This window comes from Myxocyprinus asiaticus, chromosome 46 (assembly GCF_019703515.2).
Source record: "Myxocyprinus asiaticus isolate MX2 ecotype Aquarium Trade chromosome 46, UBuf_Myxa_2, whole genome shotgun sequence".
NCBI classification, from domain to species: domain Eukaryota; kingdom Metazoa; phylum Chordata; class Actinopteri; order Cypriniformes; family Catostomidae; genus Myxocyprinus; species Myxocyprinus asiaticus.
Genome location: NC_059389.1, coordinates 23,526,891 through 23,554,619, shown reverse-complemented (window position 1 = coordinate 23,554,619; position 27,729 = coordinate 23,526,891). Strand labels below are relative to the sequence as shown.

The 27,729-nt window shown below is 36.0% G+C and overlaps 1 protein-coding gene and 1 long non-coding RNA gene across 5 annotated transcripts in view; one reads left to right on the top strand and one right to left on the bottom strand.

Moving 5' to 3' along the window:
- The window catches only part of LOC127436184 (ATP-binding cassette sub-family C member 8-like), a 98,317-nt gene that overhangs the window by 63,807 nt on the left and 6,781 nt on the right, over window positions 1-27,729 (top strand). Inside the window, exons 21-31 of one of the 2 annotated variants that reach the window (XM_051690186.1) lie at window positions 2,230-2,310; window positions 5,114-5,251; window positions 7,406-7,531; window positions 8,946-9,042; window positions 15,173-15,420; window positions 19,461-19,627; window positions 19,745-19,814; window positions 19,981-20,117; window positions 24,414-24,506; window positions 24,713-24,815; window positions 27,314-27,427. In XM_051690186.1, coding sequence (XP_051546146.1) covers window positions 2,230-2,310; window positions 5,114-5,251; window positions 7,406-7,531; window positions 8,946-9,042; window positions 15,173-15,420; window positions 19,461-19,627; window positions 19,745-19,814; window positions 19,981-20,117; window positions 24,414-24,506; window positions 24,713-24,815; window positions 27,314-27,427 — 1,374 coding nt within the window. Of the gene's footprint in view, window positions 1-2,229; window positions 2,311-5,113; window positions 5,252-7,405; window positions 7,532-8,945; window positions 9,043-15,172; window positions 15,421-19,460; window positions 19,628-19,744; window positions 19,815-19,980; window positions 20,139-24,413; window positions 24,507-24,712; window positions 24,816-27,313; window positions 27,428-27,729 lie in introns of both variants that reach the window. The other variant, XM_051690185.1, reaches the window with a different exon arrangement.
- LOC127436207 (uncharacterized) lies at window positions 7,676-27,445 on the bottom strand. Of its 3 annotated transcripts, XR_007896348.1 has the most exons (6): window positions 27,306-27,445; window positions 19,488-19,595; window positions 15,262-15,411; window positions 12,693-12,728; window positions 9,503-9,623; window positions 7,676-9,024 (listed from the first exon to the last, which is right to left on the bottom strand). It is a non-coding gene; the product is annotated as an uncharacterized LOC127436207 (long non-coding RNA). The 3 variants fall into 3 exon arrangements; XR_007896349.1 differs by lacking the exon at window positions 12,693-12,728; XR_007896350.1 differs by lacking the exon at window positions 19,488-19,595 and having other exon boundaries at window positions 27,306-27,411.

Here is a 27,729-nt window from a genome sequence, read left to right as displayed (position 1 = left end):
CTGACACCTAAGGACGTGGATGGAGCATCATTCAAAGCAGTAGATTTCAGTTACTGATCCCATTGTAGAAAATCACTATTCACACTTTGCACGCCAGTATCCACAACATTCTCAGCAAGTCCACTGTATTTCGCTAGGTGGGAGGAATTTCCGGTTGGCTAGCGGAAGTGATTGGTTGGCATTTTGTGTGTAGCCGGTCACTGCTTGCTTGCGTGTCATACAGTTAGATTCTTGCTTTTTAAATGTTGTAAGATGTCTTAAAAATTTCCCGGACAATGTGTGCAGTTAATGGTTATCCTAATTATAAAGCGAAACTAAAGTTTTGTCTAAAAGAGCAATGTTATGATCAGAAACCACTCTTAAAGCACAGCGCTCCTGTCCCAGATGCTGCTTCTTCCATCGGCTGCCTACAGAAGGATTGACTTTTGGAACATCTGTTTGAAAAATCTTGGAAAAATGTGTTTGTGTGCTCCTTTCACTTTATTGGCAAGAAGTCAAGAGCGGGGATTACTTATATTATTCATCGTTACGGTCCAGCTACGATAGACGTCCAGAAACATAGTACAATGAATTACATAAACGATAGCATTATTGTGCTAACAGGTGTGTGTGTACATGTGCTGAAAGTTCATTAGACATTTTAAGAGTTTGGTCATTTCTATTCAGCATTTGCCTTTGAAATGGCATATATAGGAACAGCGTTTTACCTGAACTGTCTGTGAGTACTGACAATGTTTTCAACTGTTTTCATGCTGTGATGCTAAATGAATAGTTCTACAGTGAAAGACCATAATTATTAGAAGAGACATGTACAGTAGTGAGATTTTTTTATCACGTTTGAAATTAATTGTATTATGATTTTCCTCTTTCCTGCATTTTTCCTGCCTGAAATTCACTTTCTTTTGAGTGTCTTTGCAGAATGTGCTTGTCTTCCCTTAAGGGGAAAAGGTGATTTGGAAAACAATGTGGACATTAATTCAGTATCAATAAAATGTATTTGTACATCTAGTGCTTTTAATAATACATACTGTTTTATAGTTGCTGTACAGAGAACATTGAACTTTTGAGTACAATGTTTATAATGTATGTCCTAATAAATATGTTTATTTGTATTGCATGTAGTTCTTTTCAGTTTAATGTGTGGCTGCTAATACATCGTTATTTCCTTCCTAAGAACAATAAATTCAGTCTATCAACAGGATCACTTGTTCAGTCAACACTAAAACATTTAATGTAGGTTATAGCATTTAGATACGGAGATTAAGTATGTAAACTAACAATAATAAAGCTAGACTGAGCTTACTACACATTCAGCTCCCGCAAAATAATTGTATTTTATCAGAAAAACGGCAGCATGATGGTATCATCGCCTGAGTCCTGTAATACACGAGCATCCTGCTGTCTAGACCTCCCCTGTATCTGCAGTAAGTACATCATCTCGGTACAACAAACTCTTCAGGTTCTGACTAGAGTCAATATATTCTTTAAAATAAATATATTTATCTACAGTTCTCAAAACATGTCAAAATTTATAGCTGTGAAGGTGCTAATAGGCTACATAGCTTTTCAGGTTAGTCTGCTTAGGTTCTTCCATCGATGGATAAAGACTTAACAAAATAACTAAAATGCTTCTATTTGCGATATTTGGCCATCATCCTCAAACACATATTCATTAACAGATAGGTGGGGAAGAACAATATCGCCTCGCTATAATTCTGTGATCAGTTGTTCTCAAGTTTCCGTAATTTTTAATGCTGCGTTAGTACATAACATAATGATTGTTTGTGCTTAACCAGAAGTTCTGCCCACATCGCCAGCAAAGCATCATGGGACTCAGGAATATTGTGGATTGAAAGTAAAAAAAAAAAAAAAAAATTACAATACATTTCATTAAGAGTAAAAATTGTTTATTGAGGAAAATATTACTGAGTGCACCTTTAAATATCTGCCCTCACAGGACATTAATCATTCACTCATGGCAGTGCTCATTCTCTTTTACTCTCTTTGGTTCAGGTTCTCAATTGAGGTCACATTTAGGGCTGTTTCATGTAGTTAAAGCTTTTCAGGTTATATTGTTGGCAGTTAAAAGCAGCAGTCTTTCACCTCATTGAAGTCAACAATAGTCAATCACCATACAAACTTTAGTGAGGCTCAGCTCTTACTATATCTTTCTCATTGCGCATTTTATCTTTACAAACTTGCCAGTAACTTATTTTTTCCTCTGTCCAGGGTATCATTCTTTCTGGAGGCCAGAGGCAGCGCATCAGTGTGGCTCGAGCGCTTTATCAAACCACCAATGTGGTGTTTCTGGTAAGTCTAAAGCTTTCTACAGCAGTAAGGTGAGTTGCTACAGCACTGTCTGTGTATGATGTCTTTATAGGAACTGTTCACAATCTCTGTCTCTCTATGAATCATACTGCCACAGTCTATGCTGGTGTCATCGTCTATTAAAGCAATTACAGCGAATCAGAGGGGATGCATACATTTTTTCTGCTTTTTTAAACCTTTTTAATTAGAAAATAAATAAATAGTTAAAATAATATAATACAATATTATAATAATTCAGAGATAAATTGCATTATTTTGGCTGACTTGTAAAGCATTGTTTAGACAACAAAAAAAGTGCTTTTAAAAATCAATATATTGTTTGATTTATTCCTATATCATTGAAAATGCCTACAGTCGACAGCAATCCATTTTCAATCGAGTTTGTCAGTCTGTCCTTTTCTCACAGGACGTTCTTGCGTTTCATCTGCGGAATTGTCTGTCTGTTTACAGTGGCATGAAAAAGTATGTCAACCCTTTGGAATTATCTGCATTTATGTATACATTTTTCTTAAAATCTATAATTATAATTTATCTTTATTCATCACACATTATACATTTGCACATATACAGTGAAATTCTTCTTTTTCACATATCCCAGCTAGGCTGGGGTCAGAGTGCAGGGTCAGCCATGATACGGCGCCCCTGGAGCAGATAGGGTCAAGGGCCTTGCTCAAGGGCCCAACAGTGGCATCTTGGCGGTGCTGGGGCTTGAACCCCCGACCTTCTGATCAGTAACCCAGAGCCTTAACCACTGAGCTACCACTGCCCATCTGGTTTGATCTTCATCTATGTTACAATAATGATCAAACACAATCTGTTTTAACTAATAACACACAAATTATTTTATTGTTCTTGTACATATTGAATACATCATTCAAAAATTCACAGTGTAGGTTGGAAAAAGTATGTGAACTCCATAGGCTAATGGCATCAACAAAAGCTTATTAGAGTCAGGAGTTGGCAAACCTGGCATCCAATTAAAGAAAAAAGATTGGAGATGTGGGTTAGAGCTACTTTGACTTATAAAAAGCACTAAAACATTTTGAGTATTCACAAGAAGCATCTGCTGACGTGGACCGTGCCTCGCAAAAAAGAGATATCAGAAGACCTAAAATTAAGAATTGTTGCTTTGAAAAAAGCTGGAAAGGGTTACAAAGCTATCTTAAAGAGCTTAGATATTCATCTGTTCACAGTTAGACAAATTATCTATAAATGGAGATGATTTAGTACTGTGGCTACTCTCTCTAGAAGTGGCTGTCCAGCCAAGATGACTTAAATGGCACATGCAGAATGCTCAGTGAGGTAAAAAAAGAACCCTAGAGTGACAGCTAAATACTTGAAGTAATCATTGGAACTAGATAACATCTTTGTGCATGAGTCTACTATATGGATAACATTTAACAGGCATGGTGTCCATGGCATGACACCACGACGGAAGCCACTGCTTTCCAACAAAAACATTGCTGCGTACCTGAAGTTTGCCATAGACCACCTTGACATTCCACAACGCTATTGGGAAAATGTTTTGTGGACTTATAAAACTAAGGTTGAATTGTTTGGGAAGAACACACAGCACTACGTATGGCGTAAAAAGGGCACCACATATCAACATGAAAACATCATCCCAATGGTGAAGTACGGTGGAGGAAACATCATGATTTGGGGCTGCTTTGCTGCTTCAGAGCCTGGACCGCTTGCCATCATCGAGGGAAAAAAATTATTCCCAAGTTTAACAAGATATTCTACAGGATAATGTCAGCGTGGCTGTGCGCCAGCTAAAGCTCAGTAAAAGTTGGGTGATGCAGCTGGACAGTGACCCTAAACATGAAAGTAAATCCACTACAGAACGGTTAAAAAAAAGAAAAAAAAAGAAAAGAAAATCCACTTTTTGGAATGGCCCAGTCAGAGCCGAGATCTTAACCCAACAGATATGCTGTGAAATCGAGAGCCGTTCACACCAGACATCCTAAGAATATGGCTGAGCTGAAGCAGTTCTGTAAGGAAGAATGGGTCAAAATTCCTTCTGAATGTTGTGCAGGTCTAATCCGCAGCTACTGGAAACGCTTGGTTGAGGTTATTGCTGCCAAAGGAGGATTGACCAGTTATTAAATCCAAGGGTTGACCAACTTTTTCCCCAGCACTGTGAATGTTTAATGGGATGTGTTCAATAAAGACATGAAAGATTATAACTGTTTGTGTGTTGTTAGCTTAAGCATATTGTGTTTGTCTATACTTGTGACTTTGATGAAGATGAGATCACATTTTATGAGCAATTAATGCCCAAAACCAGCTAATACCAAAGGGTTCACAAACTTTTTCTTGCCACTGTACATATGCGTCAGACGGATGCTTTTGGAGCCTCTCACTGGTTTTCAGCGTCATAAACATGTTTTTAGGATGCTGTGTCAAATTAAAAGTGGTTAAAACTTTTAAAATCACGGGATCAAATCCCTGTATTCTGTTCTGCTTCGTCCAGCTGTTAAAAACGCATTCTGTGTGACCGGCTCTCATTCTGTGGCTTCGCTGCTTTTGAGGTTTGTTGAGGTGCACTGACTGCCCCTATGTTATTTTTTTAAATAATTAATCACACTAAATTAATGCTTTAAATCAACAGCCCTAATAAAAATTTAGAACATTTTAATACCATTTTTTTTATATATCTCCAGATATTTTCCCGTTCCTTATTAAGGAAAGCAAAATAATGTGTGGAATTTGTGGAATTTTTATAAATTTGGATTACACTTCAAGTAGAATGTAAATGCTTGTTTATTAACTTTTCTTGTAGGATGATCCTTTCTCAGCGCTGGATATCCACCTTAGTGATCACCTGATGCAGGAAGGCATTCTCAAACTGCTGAGAGAAGAGAAGAGAACGGTGGTGCTTGTGACACACAAACTGCAGTATCTGCCCCATGCAGACTGGGTAATGGCGAATTGTCACAATTTGCTGAAAAATGTTTGGATGCCTACATGAATAAATGGGGATTTTTTTAGGTATCAATTCAAACAATACCTCTAAATAACACACACACACACACACACACACACACACACACAAATAAAACAGTTAATCGCAGTACAATATTTCAGACATTGTGTTTGTTTAGGTGTTTATACACTGAAAAAAAGTGAAATAGTGCCATTGTTACCTATTTCTTTCTGACCTTAAAATATGACATTTGTTGGTGTAAACTATCGTAGTCAGTTTTATTCAGTCATATGAAATATCTTTTTTATTTGATAAAAAACATACACAGATTTTACCATAAGTACATTTTTAAGGTACCTGGCCAACCATTTTTACTGTGTAGAAATGCATTTGTTAGTTTCAAACTCTTGTTTTGCATGTTTTTCTTGCCAAGAAAAACTTGGTGGGAACAGGTCTGTAAGAACTCTTAAAAGGATAGTTCACCCAAAAATGAAAATCATATACTCACCCTCATGCCATCCCAGATGTGTATGACTTTCTTTCTTCTGCTGAACACAAATGAAGATTTTTAGAAGAGTATTTTAGCTCTGTAGGTCTATACAATGCAAGTGAATGGTGACCAGAACTTTGAAGCAACAAAAAGCATATAAAGGCAGCATAAAAGTAATCCATATGACTCCAGTGGTTAAATCCATGTCTTCTGAAGTGATATGATAGGTATGTGTGTGGATTTTTTTTTTTGTTGTTGTTGTTGTTTTGTTTTTTTACTATAAATCTCAACTTTCACATTCTTCTTCTTTTGTTTTTGGCAATTTGCATTATTCGTGCATATCGCCACCTACTGGGCAGGGAGGAGAATTTATAGTGAAAAAGGACTTAAATATTGATCTGTTTCTCACCCACACTTATCACTTCTGAATATATGGATTTAACCACTGGAGTCATATGGATTACTTTTATACTGCCTTTATGTGCTTTTTGGAGCCTTAAGGTTCTGGCCACCATTCACTTGCATTGTATGGACCTACAGAGCTGAAATATTCTTCTAAAAATAGTTTAGTTTTTGTCCAGCAGAAGACAGAAATTCATTCACATCTGGGATGGCATGAGGGTGAGTAAATGATGAGAACATTTTCATTTTTGGGTGAACTATCCCTTTAAGCAGGACACCATACAGTGGCTCGGATGCTCTGACTTTTCTCTGTTAAATAAGAAAGGTACAGAGAAAAGGCAAGCGCACACTCTGAGAAACAGAAGTTACATTTACAAGTCAAATCTCACAAAGCCTGAGCCATACTTATGAATAATTCATGTTCATTCATTGCTTCACCTCCACCCCAAGAACACACAGAAATGATTTCCGAGGAAACCTATAAGATATTTAATTTATTTATAGCCCAATACAACAGTCTGTTTTAAGGGATGAATTTAATTGTATTGCCCCCTCACACTTTCAACGCTGTTCATTTTCATCTGCAAATCCTACTAACACAATTCATTACTACATCAAATATAGCAACAGACCATCTGGCCTATAGAAAAATCTAATTAAATCCCAATTTGGCTGTTATTTGCAAATGAAAGTAATCACTCTGCAGACCAAACCACACCCATCCAACCAAGTTGAGGTCATTCAGGTTCAGTATTCTCAATTTATTTTGGCAAACAAGAAATGTCACATGTTCAGATACTGGTTTCAGAAACACATTAAACACATTTAATTATATCAGAACTTTACAAATATGCTTCTCATGTAAATGAATCTTGATTTAAGCAAATTTTTACTGGAAAACAAGACAAAAATACTAATAAGGAAAAATATTGTAGTGGTAGTTTGGCAAGACTTGTAATGTGTTGCTCTCTAAAAAGTAATCTGACTACAATAACGCATTACTGCATACTTTTGCATTTAAACTTTTATACACTAATTGATCATCTGAACACATTTGAATTCTCAAGCCAATTTGTTGTCACCATCAACCTTGTTTCTATCTGAAATAAACAAAGCGCACTTTCTCACACTAGCTCTGACTTCGGTAATTAATTGCCTTGTTGCAGTCTTTCTTCTGCACTTGTGGTCAGGAAACAGTTTTTCTTAACTCTATTAAGAAAACCCTGTTACTCACAGCTACCTTGATTTGTTTGTAGATCATTGCGATGAAGGATGGCAGCATACAGACAGAAGGAACACTAAAGGACATCCAAAACTCTGAACCTGAGCTCTTCAAGCACTGGAAGACCTTGATGCACAGACAAGACCAGGAGTTTGAGAAGGTAGTCTGCAGATCATGTCATGATTTATTTATCATGTCATTTATTTTGGTTGTAAAGTTAATACCTGGATTTCCATTGGCAACATTTAGGCATGGTAATCAAAACAACCAGACACAGTGGATGTCAATGCCACCTAGTGGCTAACAAAACTAACAATCAGGTCTTTACACTGGCTTTCAGTGAACCAAAGTAAACTCAAAGGCACTGGCCTACTTGTACAAGTACCCTGACATCTGATGCTCTCAGATGAATCCTTCATTATAGGCTTAGATCTTCAGAAAGTTGCAAGAGATGTTCTTGCATTGAGCTGAGATGACCCATTTATTTTGTTCAGTGTGCTTTTAAATGCTAGATTATTATTATTATTGAAATAAGCAGGGAAGCATTTTTGTATATTAAAAATTATATATATATATATATTATTGTTTAAAATATTATTATTATACTTCTGTCCACAAAATCAAAGTTCAGGTTGCCATTTTGTTGTCATGTGACCATTAAAAGAAGCACATTTTGTTCATGTCAAATGTGCTACCTCAGGAATGACTCTTGAATCCTTGATATGACTCAAAAATTTATGCTATTTGTGAAAAAAAACAACATAAAAAAGAAAAGAAAAATTTTATTTTATTTATCTTTAAAAATAATTATTTAGTTGAGTACACTCAAGTGTATCCAAGGAGTAAATAAAGCTTGATGGTTACACTACCTTACAATAATTTTATTTAATAAATTAAATTGAAGTGTTAAGTGTAATTAAGTTAACACCACTTGACAAGTCATTAAATGTATTTTTTTTTTTTTTTTTGAAAATGCTATAAATGTTTTTCAAAAATGTAGAAAATCAATATGAAGACAAGGATTACATTAATACAGAGCCCCTTAGAGGACAAGGACATTGTTTTGCATGCCTTCGCAATAGCTTGCATTCCCCTACAATAAGTTTTACGTTCCCTCGCCAAAAAATTACCATGGTTTTACTACAGAAACGATGGTAAATAAAATCATAATTTTGTGGTTATTATGGTTTTACTATACAAATGTCATAGTTTAACTGGTTTTACTATAGTAATATTGTAGACCGTAGTAACCAAGTTTTTTGCCGGAAACCATTATATTAACACAGTATACTTTATTCATATAGTAACCATGGTTTTACTCTAGATTAATCAAGGTAATTCATGTGGTTTTTCTGTATTTACTATGGTTTTACTGTATATATCAAGGTTAAAATATGGTTTCTATAGGAAAACCATGGTAAATTTATTGCGAGGGCACACAAATTTATTGCGAGGGGCTCCGTGCATTTATACAAACTTGGCTATTCTTTTTCAAATATTTCTAATTTTGATCATCTCGGACAACCTTATTTGTCAATGACCCATATTCAGTACTCCATCACGTTGTGTTTCAGGAGACAGTAGATGATAATATGACAGTGCTGGAAAGAAAAAACTTGAGGCGAGCCATGTACTCCAGAGAGGCCTTGAAAACTGAAGAGGAAGAGGAGGGTAAGAGTTTAGAAATATGAATGCACAAAAAAGTGTTTTATCAAAGTTTTAATTGCTCATTTGTCTAAGTTGTATTTGTTTTACATGCTCATCTGGGACAGTTGCAGAGAAATGTTTTCTTGCAAGCCAGCTGCAATAAAAGGCCAATGGGTTGTTGTATGGTTAACTACTGTGTGCAAGCCCCTGGTAGGAATCCTCATAAATCCTCATTAAGGATCTGTATGGCTTGGGAGTAGTAGCTCCTCCTTAACCTTTCCATGTGTGATAGCATTTTCCTGACTACAGTAATTAGAAGAGGCAATTGTTTAAGTGGCCTTCAAACTGGGCAGTCTGCACTAGTGATATGTTCATCTGATTGTGGCATGCTCTGCAAGTGCTTGTGGCCTTGTGTGGTGCCATACCAGGATGTTTCTGTAAAATGATGTCAGTATCTGGTGGAGGGCATCATAGCTGTGCCTACCTGACCAAGCTGTTGGTGTGAGGTATCTATGTCAAGATGTTTGGCTGCCCACCCTCACCACCTGTCAGGAAGTCCAGGATCCATGAGCAGATGGGTATGTTTAGAGCCAGAGTGTTGATTGCTGAGATGTAGTCAAGAAACAAGATCAAGAAAAAAAGAGTTGGACAGAGAAACATAAAAGCATCATCTGGGGATCTCTACTTCCAGCAAGTATATTACAGTTGGTATAGAGAGTTTGGTGGTTCAGGATTGGTGAAGATCTTTATTAATCTTTCTAAGCCTTTCATGACCATTTTGATGGGTGCTATAGGGCATCAGGATAGCTTGTGAAGAAACTAGGGCTGTCAATGTAGTCAATGTGATTGTTATAAGTTTAAAAAAAATGATCAAGAATTAAAAAATAAATTAGTATGTAATTATTAATACCTCTTGACCTGTACACACATTTTGTTATAAGGAATTTTCTTGCCAAGAGCAAGCGGATCCATCCACACAGGAAACGTCATTGTGTTTCAAATCAGCCAAATGGAGCGCAACTGAATGAAACAGAATGCAGTGGTCCCATTTTTCAAACTTGACAAGTTGTCTTAAAAACACACCATTAATGGTGTGAGATGCCAATAGTAATCATTTGCACAGTCGAAATGCTGAAAAACAGTCTGATGCATACAGCTGTGCTCAAAAGTTTGCATACCCTGGCAGAAATTGTGAAATTTTGGCATTGATTTTGAAAATATGACTGATCATGCAAAAAAACTGTCTTTTATTTAAGGATAGTGATCATATGAAGCCATTTATTTTCACATAGTTTTTTTGCTCCTTTTTAAATCATAATGATAACAGAAATCACCGGAATGGCCCTGATCAAGTTTACATACCCTTGAATGTTTGGCCTTGTTACAGACACACAAGGTGACACACACAGGTTTAAATTGCAATTAAAGGTTAATTTCCCACACCTGTGGCTTTTTAAATTGCAATTAGTGTCTGTGTATAAATAGTCAATGAGTTTGTTAGCTCTCATGTGGATGCTTTGAGCAGGCTAGATACTGAGCCATGGGGAGCAGAAAAGAACTGTCAAAAGACCTGCGTAACAAGGTAATGGAACTTTTTATAAAGATGGAAAAGGATATAAAAAGATATCCAAAGCCTTGAAAATGCCAGTCAGTACTGTTCAATCACTTAAGAAGTGGAAAATTCAGGAATCTCTTGATACCAAGCCAAGGTCAGGTAGACCAAGAAAGATTTCACTACAATACAGACTGCTCTGGAAAAAGACGGTGTGGTTGTTTCAAGGAGCACAATACTTGTTGACCCCTCTCCAAACATAGCACTTATGATTGTGACCATAAAGCTCTATTTTGGTCTCGTCACCCCAAATTACAGTGTGCCAGAAGCTGTGAGGCGTGTCATGTTGTTGTCGGGCATATTGTAACCAGGCTTTTTTGTGGCATTGGCACAGTAAAGGCTTCTTTCTGGCAACTCAACCATGCAGCTCATTTTTGTTCAAGTATCGTTGTATTGTGCTCCTTGAAACAACCACACCGTCTTTTTCCAGAGCAGCCTGTATTTCTCCTGAGGTTACTTATGCCCAAAATTAAAGGCTTATAACTCCTCAAAAAACCCAAAGAGGTTCAATTGGTAGGTATAATTTCAAAGAAAACTTGATACTTGAAGTAGATAATGATAAATTATTAGACTCCCAGCCTAAAAAAAGCTAAATAATCACAAAAAACAGTACATTATATATAGTATCTCAGGGTGTAAATAAGATAGCTCCAAAAAAAAAAAGAAAATGCTTTTGTTTTATTTCCAATCATATCACCTGTAACTGAGTAAAATTTTGTGTTGATATGACACAGCAATCAAAAGTTATAGCATTACAATAATAATTTATCCTAGTGTCCAAAAACGACTCCAAACAAATAAAACGTAAAAATTGTACACAAGAACTAATCACACATGGAAATACATCAATGACTAAAGTATGCTCTCTTTCCAAAGCATGAGTAACGAGATCTCATTCAGTTCCATTCGGTGTCATTTGAGCCATCATTGAGTCTTTGTCATGTACTTGGCGCCATCACCTGGTGGCCATATGTAATTAGAGTGAACAATCCTCTCTGCCCATATTTGGATGACTTCCACCTCTGGTTGCCCGATGAAGTCATCTGATCCAGGAAAGCTACCATGTTTTTTTAGCCAGATAGCACATTATGTGCTGTGTGCACTTTGTGCTTTGTGTGGATTATCTAATAATCTATGCATCCAATTACGTTGTGTGTGGGCTCGTTTTAACAGGGTTAATTAATCAGCATATAATGTAATTAATTTGATATTTTTAATCGATTGACAGTCCTACTAAAAACATGATATTACAGTGCAATGACACTGTAGTCTTTGCTGGAAAAAATTTATTTCAAATCCCAAAGCGCTTTGCTTGTACAGTATGTAAAAGTAGAGTTGACAGCTGTACCGTATTGGCTGGGACATACCATGTTCCAACCATAAGAATATGTCCCGTATCACATATTTAAGTGCTTGGTTAAATTGGAACGCTAAATAATTGCTTTCTCAAGGTTTTATATACCTGCATACGTCTGTCATGATTCGCCCCCTGGTGGCAGACGTAATGTACTTTCAATTTGTTTGCAAAACATTGTTTATTATAGTCGTAGCATGTGAGAGAGACATCAGGTGCATTTACCATCTGTTGACTGACCATGACGGACTGAATAATGTATGTGGGGATATTTCTGTCCCAGCAATGGGTTTTTGCTGAGTCTTTAAACGGATGTGGCTTGTAGTATGTTTTTCTCCAGTGGCAGCTAATGTGCTGTGCTAGTAAATGCTGTGCTACTGCAATGAAATTGATATGTGTGATTCACACATAACACCACTGATCTGGTCTATGATGAGACGAGGGTATTCCTGGCATGATTGTAGTGATACATGCTTGTTGACTTCAAAGCTTTTTCATGTTTATTCTTTTTTTCTCTTCTCTCCTCTCCTCTCCTTGACATCCATCTACACTTGTGCGTGATGGCGTGTTTTAAATTTAGATGCAGCAAGTGGAGAGGACTGAAATTCAGTCTGCATTTAAGTCTGTTAGTGTTTCAAACACTTCGTTCAAAACGCTCTTAAAGGGATAGTTCATCCAAAAGTGAAAATTCTCTCATCGTTTACTCACCCTCATGCCATCCCAGATGTGAATGATTTTTTTCTTCTGCAGAACACAAACGAAGATTTTTAGAGAATATTTCAGCTCTTAGGTCCATACAATGCAAGTGAATAGTGACCAGAACTTTCAAGGTCCAAAAAGCACATAAAGACAGCATAAAAGTAATCCATAAAAATCCAGTGGTTTAATCCATATCTTCAGAAGTGATATTATAGGTGTGGGTGTGAAACAGATCAATAAGTAAGACCTTTTTTTTTTTTTTTTTACTATAACTCTCCACATTCTTATTCTTTTGTTCTTGGTGATTCACATTAATTGTGAATATCACCACCTACTGGGCAGAGAGGAGGACTTATAGTAAAAAAAAAAAAAAAAAAGAATTTAAATATTGATCAATACACGTTTTATACAATTCTGATTTTTTAGATTTACCTTTTATATTTTGTTTCATAATTGAGTGTTTCTTCAAGTTTGGGTACTTTTAGCACTGTAGTCTTGCTAAAAACTTTTTAATCATTAAATGCATAAGGAAATTGTTTAAAAAAAACTATAAAAGTTAAAAATAAATTCATCATTAAATTACTAAATAAATCAATAAATGTTCCTTGTATTTAATTTTCATTTTAGCATTATCTTTGGATTGATTTTTCATTTAAGCACAAGCTTTGTGTGTTTTCATTTTCAGGGTTACGTTATCGCCACGTCACTCAATGGCTATGGAGGGCCAAAATACTTAAAATAAAATCATTAAATAAATATTTAAATCATTGAATACATAGATAATTAAATTTAGAAAATACATAGATAATGAATTAAATGCATCAGTAAATAAATAATAAATATTTAAATAATTTAATAAATCATTAAATAGTGAATTAATTACATGCAAAATTAGTTAAATAATTCAATAAATAATTCACTACAATGTTAAATTGTGAAAAAAACTATACAAAAATATAGTACATTTTTAAATCATAAAAAAAAAATCAAATGTTCTTTTTATTTCTTTTAGAACTATTTTCATTATAGGGTTGATTTTAGATTTACAAGTGTCCTTATTTTCATTTTTAGGGTTATGGTTATTGGCACGGCACTAAACGGCAGTGAGCGTCACCTTTCAAAATCTATTTGTTTGGACTTTCTGTTTAGGTTAGGTGCGCTTTTTTCACACTGCAACGACTACATGATTTATTGACTAATGATTTTTATGAATTCACTATGTATTTAAATATTTATTTATCGATTTAATGATGAATTAATTCACTGTTTATTTAAATATTTAATTAATGATGCATTTAATAAATTCACTATGTATTTAATGAATTATTTAAATATTTATTGTTTGTTTTTATGATGAATTAATTCACTGTGTATTTAAAGATTTATTTAAATATTTAATTATTAATTTAATGATGCGTTGAATTAATTCACTATGTATTTAATGAATTATTAAAATATGTAATTATTTAATGATGCATTTCATTAATTTACTGTGTATTTAAATATTTAATTATTTATTTTATGATGAATTGAATTAATTCACTGTGTATTTATAGATTTATTTCAATATTTAATTATGTATTTAATTAATTTTCTATGTATTTAATGGATTAATTACATTTTAATTATTAATTGAATAATGAATTGAACTAATTCATTGTGCATTTAAATATGTATTTACATTTATTTAATGATGCATTGAATTAATTAATTAATTGTGCATTTAAAGATTTATTTTAATATTGAATTATTAATTGAATTAATTAATTGTGCATTTAAATATTTAATTATTTATTTAATTTTGAGTAATTTGGCCCTCCATACTCCTATGGGGTAGTCGTAATTTTTGAAAAATTGAAGTAAATTCTTTTCACACTATAACTGAAATGGTTTATGTTTATTCCACTCTCTGTTTAGATTATCATAGTTCTAAACATGTAATAATGTGTATTTATCATGTATTTTCATAGTTCAGTATTGACAGTCTGGATCTGGAACAAGGCTGAAACACCTAAATCTATACATAAAAGGCATTTGAAAAGTACCAAAAATAAATTATGAAGGCAGTTTTACTGAGAGCTTCATATAACAAATAGAAAATGTTTATATCTGTTTTTTGTTGTTGTTTTGTTTTAACAAAATTTGAAGAAATACACAATTGTTTTACTATTTACATTTTGCTGAAAAGCCATTAAACAGTATGCAATACATTTTCAATGCAGTAATTTGAAGAAGACTTTTTTTTTTAACCTTAGATATTATTTCATATTTTAAAATAAGGCATTATTCTCAAATCATAATATATACTGGGAGCCACACAGGAAATAAATAGATAAAATCTGAATATATTATTATAAATATATTGTAAATTCAAATGTATGTCTATCACTGCTTCATAGTATCATATTAGTGCAGTGCAGTAGAACAGGTTATAAAAAAATCAAACGTGTGGTCTGTCCATCACCCTTTTCCACCTTTCATATCTCTAGAGGAGTCAGTGGAGAGTGATGATGAAGATAATCTTTCTCGAGTGATGAGGCACAGAGCCACTATCTCCTGGAGATCCTGTGGGACGTACCTGAGCTCTGCTGGCCTCCTGCTGCTCCTCCTGCTCCTGCTGTCCCAGCTCCTCAAACACTCCCTCATGGTGGCCATCGACTACTGGCTCGCACACTGGACGTCCAAAGTCATCACGGCCAAGAATGAGGCAGTCGCACACAACTGCTCCCTAGTGCAGGTAAGAAAAGACAGTAATACACGTGAGCGGTGCTTGTCTGTGTATTCGCCACTACAATGCTAGGGTGTTGCAATGTGGTTGCTAAGGTGTTCTGGACGGTTGCTAGGTGGTTGTCTACTGGTGGAAGTGAAAAGTTCAACCCCAACACTTTAAGATGGTTTGGTCTCTAGATATGGCTCAGATCCCCTGCTCAATGCAAGTCTATGGGGTTTTTTCCATCCATTTTATCATCTGCCAGGCAAATATTGTAAGTCTGATCACTGTGCAAAGTAATAGCACACCTCTCTTCCCTAACTCATAAGTATGAGCGTTAGTAATAGTTATTACTAAGAGAAATTTTGTTCAAATGTTTTAAAAATGTTCAAACACTCAAGTCTGGCACAGAGAATAAGGTATAAACCTATAAACTGTATAACCTATGTATGAAATATTCAGCATGAGGGGTGTTGATGTTGCGTTTCATTTTTCCATGAGCCACATACAAGCTGAGAATGGCATTTTGTTATCGATGACAGTACAGGGCAAAGGGAAGGTGTTAAGAGCCAGATAAAAACACTTCACTTTATTAATAGACTTCCCTGTCACTGCAAAAAGCCTTAACAGAGCATGTTGTGCTTGGCTTAGCCTTGAGCTACTTTATTGTGTGCTGTGACAGGTCAGAAAAAACTGTGAGGTTAGACTCTAGTTGTTCAGGGTTTATCTTATCTATCTTTGGCTCAAAAAGATTGTTGAAAATGTGAGTGGTGCTATCCCGCGAAAAAGCATGTGGTTGGAAACGAGTTTCTATGTGGTTGCTAAAGTGTTCTTGGTGGTTGCTAGCTAGTTGCTTAATGGCCCAAGTCAAAAGTCTTTATGATATTCTGGTCTCTAGATATGACTCTGGTCCCTCCTTAAATGTAAGTCATTTTATTATCTGACTGCCAGGCGAAAATGGTTAGTCCAATTGCTTAGAAATGTAATAGCACAACTCTTGTCAACAAGCCACATGATTTCAGGTATTATTCATGTTCATTGCACAAGCTGAAGTTTGAGCAACAAGCTGAAGCCCAATACTTACAGTAGAGTTATTGGTTTGTTCAAGTCCCTTACCACAAATATGAGTAATAGTAATAGTGATGCTTGCCCTAGCAACTGCTCATATGCCTCAAACCCTAGAGACACTACATGACATTTTATAATTTTTCGTTCCTTGCACTTAATAATTAATTCACCATTACTACTCGTGAAATCACTGAACGCATTTTAAACAGCACATTATGCCGCCACAGGGCATATCAAGTAGATTTAAGCATTGATTATGATTTCCCACTAACTGTTTTGGAGACTGGTCTTCATTATTGATATTCTCTGCTGGAGTGCACAGTAATTAAAAGGCTTTTAGTCTCTGCGTCGACTTGCCGGATTGATTTTCTTTTGGTTTATTTCTTCAGTGTGAATGATTAACATTGCAAGGTTAGAAGTTAAAGCACTATGTCAATCAAATAGAAAATGCTCAGTCTTGGTGTGTAATAAAATTAAAATGTTTCCTTCTTGCAGCGTTAGAGTGGATATTAGGGATTTTTATAGTCTCTCTGGACTACATTTATGAGTTAACCTCCTGAGACCCGAGTGTGACTGCTGTGTGCATTTTCCATTTCCCTTTTTGATTTGTAACAAGTAGGACCTAATAAAGAAGATAAAAAAAATTCTAGAGTAAATAATTTTCCTAAAAATTGATGGCAACCTACAGTATGTGGACAGTGGAACTAAGTTGTGAAATTTAGATTTTTTCATCATATTGTTATTATGTTTCCAGGAGTGTTGGTTATTCCTGTTTTTGAGACGTTACAGACATTACATGAGAAATTAGCATAATTCTGATTCAAAGTAATGGCCAGCATCATCCAATCACTGCCAACCATGTTAAAATAAAATCATACATTATAAATTCTGAATCTATGTACTGATTACCATTGTCCCATGTCTGCCAAACATATTGAGAGGTCCAAATATCATCTGCAGCCTGAAACTGAACCTTTGGTCAAATTTTAGGAGTGAATGCACTTAGCTGCATAGAGAGCTATAGGATACTATCTTGATCCCTTGCTCCCTATTTAGTGAATGACTTAACCTCTAGTGTGCTGTCTGTCTGCACTGGTCTCAGAACAGTTTGAATTGCACCTTATTTTCATCCTAACTCCATACAAAGCCTCTGAAAGCAACATTTTTCAGCTTATGGATGAACCCATCGATTCTCAATGTGAAAATGCACAGTAAATATAGGAATGCATTTACTAATGTTAATGAATAGAACTGTATTGTACAGTGATAACAAAATAAAATATAACAAAATTTATTTTAAAATGAAGCTAAGTGACCCACAGATGTGTTAATGTTGAAGGTTAATAAAAAAACCTAACATGTTTTTTCAACTTTTGAGGGGAATAATGTCCTAAAATCCACGTATGTGGACATCATGTTTATCAGCGCATTGGACAATTAAGGAATTTTTTAAAGTGGCATATCAAACGAAACTAGAGATGCTACCCCAAACAGGTTTCAATGAAAAAACTTTAAGAGATTTCTTACCAGAGGCACTTTTGTTTGCTCTGAACCCGTAGAAGCGCTTCACAGAAATTATCATGTTGTTGTGTCACATGACTCAGTGCCTCAGAATTTTAACCTTTCAATGACATTCTAGAGTGTTGTGAACAGTGTTCAGTCAGAATAAATTCATTTAAATTATGCGTTGTGTATAGCAAAGCCAAAATACAACATCCATGCATGTGCACGCAGGGTCACACGAGGTTAATGAAGTAAATGCAATATTCTTGGTTTTAACTGACCTAAACCTGATTCTAAAAACTTTAAGTAAGCCAATTGATGGTGGATTTCACCTAAAAATGTAACACTGTAGCTCAATCAAAACATTGTTTGTTTAAGCATCCCATCCAACCAGACACAACAACACTGACTTAATTTAATAATAATTAATAATTATAATTAATAATAATAATTGACTTGACCAACAGTGTGAGTTTGGGGCAGGACAATCTGTTTGTAAAGCTAATGGAAGAAGGGGGAGTTTTCTGGAAGCTGTTTGGAAAATTTTTGCAATTCCATTTGGTGATGCAGACATTATACACTTCAGCTTTAAATTTCTATATATTTAAGAGATAGTGCACCCAAAAATGAAAATTATCTATTTACTTACCTTCATGCACCCCAGATGTGTATGACTTTCTTTCTTCTGCAGAACACAAAATAATTTTAGAAGAATATCTCAGCTGTGTAGCAAAATTTGAAGCTCAAAAAATCACATAAAGGCAGCATAAACGTTATCCATAAAACTCCAGTGGTTAAATCAGATCAACAGATCAACATTTAAATCATTTTTTACTATAAATCTCTACTTTCACATTCTTTGTACATATCACCACCTACTGGGCAGGGAGGAGAATTTATAGTAAAAAAAAAAAAAAAAAGACATAAATGTTGATATGTTTCTCATCCACACCTATCGTATCACTTCTGAAGACATGGATTTAACCGCTGGAGTCTTATGGATTACGTTTATGCTACCTTTATGTTCTTTTTGGACCTTTAAAGTTCTGCCACCATTCACTTGCATTGTATGGACCTACAGAGCTGAAATATTCTTCTAAAAATCTTCATTTGTGTTCAGCAGAAGAAAGTCATACACATCTGGGATGGCATGAGTGTGAGTAAATGATGAGAGAATTTTCATCTTTGGGTGAACTATCCCTTTAATGATTGATGATATATAAGCAAGGCCGATGAATTGTCTGATATTTGGCGATTTCCCAAATATCGGCCAATAACTGTACCCAGTTGGCTGATTTACAGTTGTGGTGATTCTGAATAGGTTCAGTTCCCAAATCTACTGACAGCCTTGTCATGTACAGTATAATGTGCATTTTCTTTTTTCAGTATTCCACAGATGCTGTTCATAGACATTAAGTTGAATTTAACCTGAAATATTCATTTATACTGTCATTTCTTATGTTTTCTTGGTGAACTGAAGTGTAATTTCCCCACAGGAAGCGGGTTTCAGTCACTCATCATACCTGCTGGTGTTCAGCGTTCTGTGCTGTCTGGGGATCGTCCTGTGTCTGGTCACATCAGTGGCTGTGGAGTGGACAGGCCTGGGGGTGGCCAAAGATCTGCACCACCATCTGCTCAAAAATATCATACTTGCCCCGATGAGGTACATCTGATACAGTACTTTTATTTTTGGATGAATTGGCCCTTAAGAGGTCGAGTGATTGTAAATTTTAAATAGAAAAATAACTCAAAATAAGGTCAGATTCCCTTTTCTTTCTAGGTTCTTTGAAACAACTCCATTGGGAAGCATAATAAACCGCTTTTCCTCTGATACCAATACAATAGACCAGGTATGAGGTTACAATACCACAATCAAACAATGTTTCTGTGTGAGAGGCAAGATATCTTCTTTGGTGACTATTAGAAACAACATTTAGCAAGAAGTTTTAGTAAATTGAAACCCTTTGGGTCAGCACAATTTGAATCTCTCTCTCTCTTTGCTTCTTTTTTTTCCAGCACATTCCTGCTACTCTAGAGTGTTTAAGTCGCTCTACGCTACTGTGTGCATCAGCTCTAGGTGTGATCTCATACGTCACGCCGGTTTTCCTCATCGTACTGGCACCATTAGCCATCGCCTGTTACTTTATCCAGAAGTACTTCAGAGTCGCATCCAAGTAATCAATCAGAAAAAAACTCCTACAACATGTGATAAATACTGATTCAATCCACTGCAAATGAGAGAGAATTCCATATTTAATCTAGATTTGCTTGGCTTTTTTTTTTTTTTTTTAATATATATAACTTGGAATTTAAAGGGATAGTTTACCCAAAAATGACAATTCTCTCATCATATAATCACCCTCATGCCATCCAAGATATGTAGGATTTTTTTTCTTCTGCTGAACATAAACGAAGTTTTTAGAAGAATATTTCAGCTCTTTGGGTCTATATAATGCAAGTGAACGGTGGCCAGAACTTTGAAGGTCCAAAAAGCATATAAAGAAAGCATAAAAGTAATCCATACAACTCCAGTGGTAAAATCCATGTCTTCAGAAGCGATATGATAGGTGTGGGTGTGAAACACAATATTTAAGTCCTTTTTTACCATAAACTCTCCTCCCTGCCCAGTAGGTGGTGATATGCACAACGAATGCAATTTCCCAAAAACTTTCAAGAGAAAGTGGAGATTTATAGTTAATATTTATCTGTTTCTCACTCACACCTATCATATTGCTTCTGAAGACATATATTTAACCACTGAAGTCGTGTGGATTACTTTTATGCTGCCTTTATGTGCTTTTTGGAGCTTCAAAGCCTTGTTTTAGTTGAGACCAGCTCATCGGAGTCCAAGTCCTGTCTGAGACCAGAGTAGGAGTTTGAGTCAAGACCAAAACCAGAAGAGGGTCAAGTCTGAGTCGAGACCAAGACCGGAGAGGGCAGAGTCCGAGTCGAGGCCGAGACCAGTAAAGGTTGAGTCTAAGACAAGAGTCTGCATACCCTTAGTTCTTAATACTGTGTATTGCCCCCTTTAGCATCAATGACAGCATGCAGTCTTTTGTAATAGTTGTCTATGAGGCCCCAAATTCTTGCAGGTGGTATAGCTGCCCATTCGTCTTGGCAAAATGCCTCCAGGTCATGCAAAGTCTTTGGTCGTCTTGCATGAACCGCACATTTGAGATCACCCCAGAGTGGCTCGATGATATTAAGTTCAGAAGACTGTGATGGCCACTCCAGAACCTTCACCTGTTTCTGATGAAACCACTGAAGGGTCAACTTGGCCTTGTGCTTAGGGTCATTGTCATGCTGGAAAGTCCAAGAGCGTCCCATGCTCAGCTTTTGTGCAGAAGAATGCAAATTGTCTGCAAGTATTTTCTGATAACATGCTGCATTCATCTTGCCATCAATTTTCACAAGATTCCCCGTGCCTTCAGAGATCACACACCCCCAAAACATCAGTGAGCCACAACCATGCTTCACAGTGGGGATGGTATTCTTTTCACTATAGGCCTTGTTGACCCCTCTCCAAACAAAGCTCTATTTTGGTCTCGTCACTCCAAATTACAGTGTGCCAGAATCTGTGAGGCGTGTCAAGGTATTGTCGGGCATATTGTAACCGGGCTTTTTTGTGGCATTGGCGCAGTAAAGGCTTCTTTCTGGCAAATCGACCATGTAGCTCATTTTTGTTCAAGTATCGTCATATTGTGCTCCTTGAAACAACCACACCATCTTTTTCCAGAGCAGCCTGTATTTCTCCTGAGGTTACCTGTGGGTTTTTCCTTTGTATCCTGAACAATTCTTCTGGCAGTTGTGGCTGAAAACTTTCTTGGTCTACCTGACCTTGGCTTGGTATCTAGAGATCCCCAAATTTTCCACTTCTTAATAAGTGATTGAACAGTACTGACTGGCATTTTCAAGGCTTTGGATGTCTTTTTATATCCTTTTCCATCTTTATAAAGTTCCATTACCTTGTTACGCAGGTCTTTTGACAGTTCTTTTCTGCTCCCCATGGCTCAGTATCTAGCCTGCTCAGTGCATCCATGTGAGTGCTAACGAACTCATTGACTATTTATACACAGGATCTAATTGCAATTTAAAAAGCCACAGGTGTGGGAAATTAAACTTTAATTGCCATTTAAACCTGTGTGTGTCACCTTGTGTGTCTGTAACAAGGCCAAACATTCAAGGGTATGTAAACTTTTGATCAGGGCCATTTGGGTGATTTCTGTTATCAGTATGATTTTAAAAAGGAGCCAAACAACTATGTGATAATAAATGGCTTCATATGAACACTATCCTTAAATAAAAGACAGTTTTTTTGCATGATCAGTCATATTTTCAAATCAATGCCAAAATTTCACAATTTCTGCTAGGGTATGCAAACTTTTGAGCACAACTGTATCAAATAAACCTCATTTATTATTTGCTTAAGCTTATGATGGTTAAACAATATTACCAGTTGAGAATAAAAATTAAATGGCATTAATTAACAGAGGTTCGGGAGGAGCATGTTAATTTTAATCTGACAAATCACAGCCCACGAGCAGGAGTATATAAGCCGCTGCTTACCTGCTTCCTGTGACAACTCTCCTGACATCCCACCTCCACCCCATCTTCACCTATTCTCTAGATCCATTATCTAAATAAGTAAAGTCCGGGCGGGAGGCAATCAGGACTCGAGTCGAGCCTCGAGCTCCGAGCCCTCCAGTATACGGACAGCAAGCCAAATACGTTTACTGCTTCAACACAAGATTTCATTAACATACGAACTACTGAAATAAATGGCATGTCCTTAGTTAAGTGAACAAATTGGTATTACAATTACAACATATCAGTGTTAACAAAATGTCAGTGAAAAACTCAAATTAAAGGTTCAAAGTGCCTCATGGCAATACAAACTACCAGCTTCTGTATACTATTATATTCCATTTAAGTCAAGTAAATATTTCTGCTTTACAAAATACAGTATTACAGAACTATAATTAAAATGGGCCTAAAAACCAAACAATATTGTATTAAATATGACAATGCTTATGCAGAAAGTGAATATAAACATTTACATTCAATTTGTTAATTTCCTCAATTGCACAACTATATTTCATTCACTGTAAGTCAAGTATGCATTTCTGCATTTCTGCCTGCAAGATTTCATTTCAGGGTATGCACAGAAACTGTTTTCTTTTTTCAGAAACCATTACATTTTGTTTACACTGAGAGGCGTATTTTTACATTTTCTTCCATATGTGTAGCAATAATGTAACTAATGGCTAAAGCATTTCTAAAAGACAGGCCGTTCAGACCAACACAGTGCAACGAACCCAGATAGCACACGTACGTCACCAAGAAGTCTGTTTTAGATCTTTTCATCTGGAAAGCATCTAAAATCTGCAAAACATCTTAAAAAGATCAGATTTACAATCATTCTAAATCATAAACGTCTCAAAGACATCTGCTGAATGTCTTATTGACATCCGATACATACTTATTGACATACGTCTTATAGATGTTTTTGCAGATGAACAAACAACGTAAAATAGATGTCTTCCAGATGTAAACACACACATTAAATAGACGTCTGGGTGTTGTACGTGTGCTATCGGGGAAAGAGTATAACACAGGTCTCGAGACACATTTTAACTGTTGATGTTCTTTTTAACTTGACAAAAGAACTTAGAAAAAATTGTGGCACTCCTGCATGAGATGCCAAAAACACAGCGATACGTAATGCAACGGTCAAAGACATCTGTTTAGCATTTTTACATCGAAAAACAACTGAAAAACAGCATGGATGGACGCAACAATCCATTTGGTGTGAACAGCCCCTTAAACCAAGACACAGCACCAATGGAAGTTTCTCAAAGTTACCTCTCAAAAGTATTTTGTTGACTGTAGGTTAATATCCACTTTATCCAACGATTGGTTTGTTTTCCATTTTCTAAATGTCCTGGTGCTGTTTTAATGAGTGAGAAGCTGCTGCAGATTATTCAGTGAGATAGCAGTCTGAACTAATCGGACTGAAAAGCCAGTCAATTCAAACCATTTGCTAACCTGTTTGGCTAATTCGCTGACTCAGTAGAATGATTTATTTGTGAACTGGGCTTCACAAGTTCTGATTCTACACAACAGACTGAAATGCGGGACTAACATCAAGATCTCTGATACTGTCAGTCAAAAATGTTTATCAGATAAGTCGAAGCTTTCACTGTATATTTTTTTTAAAAGGGACTCAACTGGACTCTGGGTTAAGTCTGAGTCCACACTTGTTCGAGTCCGAGTCAAGACCATATTTTCTTAGTCCTGGACTCAGACTCGAGACCAAGTCCGGTCTTGAGGACTACAACACTGCTTCAAAGTTCTGCCACCATTCATTTGCATTGTATGGACCTACAGAGCTGAAATATTCTGCTAAAAATCTTAATTTTTTGGTGAACTATCCCTTTTTTTGTTTTCAGGGATCTGCAGCAGCTAGAAGACAGCACACAGCTTCCTCTGCTCTCACACTTCTCTGAAACAGTAGAGGGGCTCACAACCATCAGAGCATTCAGGTGGGCACAACTATTCAGTGCATGACAAACCCTGCATACAACACCTTTATAGACATCAGATTGGTTTTGAATACTCTATTTTCTCAACTGTTGTCCACGGCTGTGTCATTTGTAATGCTAAAGCACTTTTTGCAAGTCCCTCTGAAGAACATCTGCAAAAAGCCATGAATGTATTAATTGATTCTTCTGGTATTCTGCTTTCTTAGGTATGAGGCTAGATTCAGACAGAGGCTTCTAGAATTCACTGATGCCAATAACATGGCTTCTCTCTTTCTAACAGCGGCTAACCGCTGGCTGGAGGTTCGAATGGTGAGTTTATTGAAGGTCATTTATAGGCTTATTAAATTTATCAGGGTTCTCACAGTCATGGAAAACCTGGGAATATTAGGGAATTTTAAAATTGTGTTTTATAGACCTGGAAAAGTCATGGAAATTTCTATAGTTAAATATACACTACCGGTCAAAAGTTTTGAAACACTTGATTGAAATGTTTCTCATGATCTTAAAAATCTTTCGATCTGAAGGCATATGCTTAAATGTTTGAAATTAGTTTTGTAGACAAAAATATAATTGTGCCACCATATTAATTTATTTCATTACAAAACTAAAATGTAATAAAACCCCTGAGTCTTCTCTTTACTGTTGTACATGAAACTGGTGTTGAGCAAGTAGAATTCAATGAAGCTGTCAGCTGAGGACATGTGAGGCATCTATTTCTCAAACTAGAGACTCGTTGTACATCTGGGACTTCCACATCTCTTTCTGTCCTTGTTAGAGCCAGTTGTCCTTTGTCTTTGAAGACTGCAGTGTATACCTTTGTATGAAATCTACAAGGCAATTTCAAGCATTGTATAGCCTTCATTCCTCAAAACAATGACTGACTGACGAGAAATGGGGCCTGTCTAGATTTGATAAAAAATGACTTTTTGCAAATAGTGATGGTGCTGTTTTTTTACATCAGTAATGTCCTGACTATACTTTGTGATCAGCTGAATGCCACTTTAGTGAATTAAAGTACCAATTTCCTTCCAAAACAGCAAAATCTTTACATTATTCCAAACTTTTGGCTGCCAGTATGTGTGTGTACATATATATATACACACATACATTATAAATAATAACAGTTTAGACAAATAAAATGCATTACATTGTTGTGGCAAATCAGCAAAGAGTTGAAAAGACAATACAAAAATTGGCTTTAAAATCCAATATATCGTTTAATTCCATATTATTGAACAAACCCATAATTGGCCTACTGTTCACAGCAATCCATTTTGCAACTGAATTAGTCAATCTGTCTTAGATTTATTATAAGGTATTGTCTAAGGATGCATAAATGTACACCTGCATCAGATGGACACTTTTAGAGCATCTTAATTTGGTTGCGTCACATAAACATAGCGTTTTTAAGTCACTGTGTCAAGTTATACGTAGTTTGAAACTTAGAAAAACACGTCTCGAGACATGTCTCCTGCGTTTGGATTTGCGCTTCATCAAGTAATTGAACGCAAGAATGAGTTTTCATCTTGGGCTGTCTGCTGTTGGTAAATGTGGTTTGTTCTCTGTATATGCATGTTGCCTTTACAGCTGGAGTTTCGCTTATTGCCCCTTGGAGAAAACAGATGGTATTTCAAGCTTGAATTGCTCTGATGGCAGGAGTATTCCTTATTACGGGGACATGATCAATTGCGTTAATTTTTTTAACATGTTATTTTTTACGTAATAATTGCACTGAATTAACGTGTTAAATCAACAGCCCTAATAAAAACATTTTAATGTCCCCCGATTAAGCATGTGACCAAAAAACTTTGAATTACTGAATATAGACACTGTTTATTTCAGTTCAGTCATGACAACTCTCAGAATGATTTAGCTTGTTAATGTGGGTATGACATTGCTAGGATTTTGGTCTTGGTGGATTAGATCTGCTATGTAGCAAAGCGTAAGACTTGCTGCTGCTAAAACATTCACAGACTCACTGAGTTAGCATGTGGACATGCTGCTGCTGCTGCTGCAAAATTAGAAAAACACAAGACATGCTGCATAAAGCATGTATGACATACTACTTCACAATTACACATAAATACAATACCCATGTAGCAGATCTAGACAAGTGGAGCTGGAGTGGAGGTGGGTTTCAGAAAAAAAATACTCTTTCGCTGCACTGAGCAATTTAAATGTTAGACAAAGAGAGAGCACATGAGTTGACTGGCTACCCCATTACATGTCAAAGGACCAATCACCTTACACCATGTGAGCCCAATTTGCTTGACATATCACATGTGAGCGAGACGATTGGCTAACAGATAACAAGTTAAAGAACCATTCAGCTTGCACCATGTAGAGTTTAATTCAGAGTAAAATTTTATGTTGTTTTAAATGCATTAACTGTAAGAGACAAAATATGCATTTAATACATATTTACAAGTAATACATTAATACAGTTAACTTTCTCTGTCAGAGTGGTGACCCTGTTATCAGTGCGAGTGCTCCAACATTTTGAGGTGTCATGCTCATGGCTCTGGTTTTGAGTCCAGCCTTCTAAAGAAATGAATAGTTCCTTTTATAAATATGTTTAAAATTATGTACATTTTTGTCTCATTTCAACTTTTGATTTTGTGCGACATTGTTTCAGTGCCGATAGACGATCACTGAAGCATAAGTAATACTTTGTGCACTTTTAAAGCTCTGTGGTTGTTCCATCTGATCAAATGCTTCCTTAAACAGATGACAAATAAAAAAAGTATTTGCTAGGACATCCAGATGAACACAAATGTAATCATTATGCTGTTGACTCACCTCTACAGGAGTACATTGGGGCCTGTATAGTCCTGATAGCAGCTGTGGCCTCCATCACCAACTCGCTGTTCAGTCATCTGTCCACTGGGCTGGTGGGGCTGGGACTCACTTATGCCCTCATGGTAAGAGCACACAAATACATCCAACTTTCATCACACTTATGGTGGACTTGCAGCAGAAACACTTTATCATATTTAATACAGACTATAGAATAAAAATATAGAGCAGCTTTGATGTTTTCTTAAATAGCTCATTGATTTCTTTGTATTTTCAAAGTTGGAATATACAACAAGCAACTTTTGGAGAAATGCTAAGTTTATTTTGAATTATAAATAAATGATCAAACCAGCATGTTTTCAGGATCCAATGAAACTACATGATATAAAGACCTTTAACATTAAACAGGGTGTGCCTTGTGTATGTA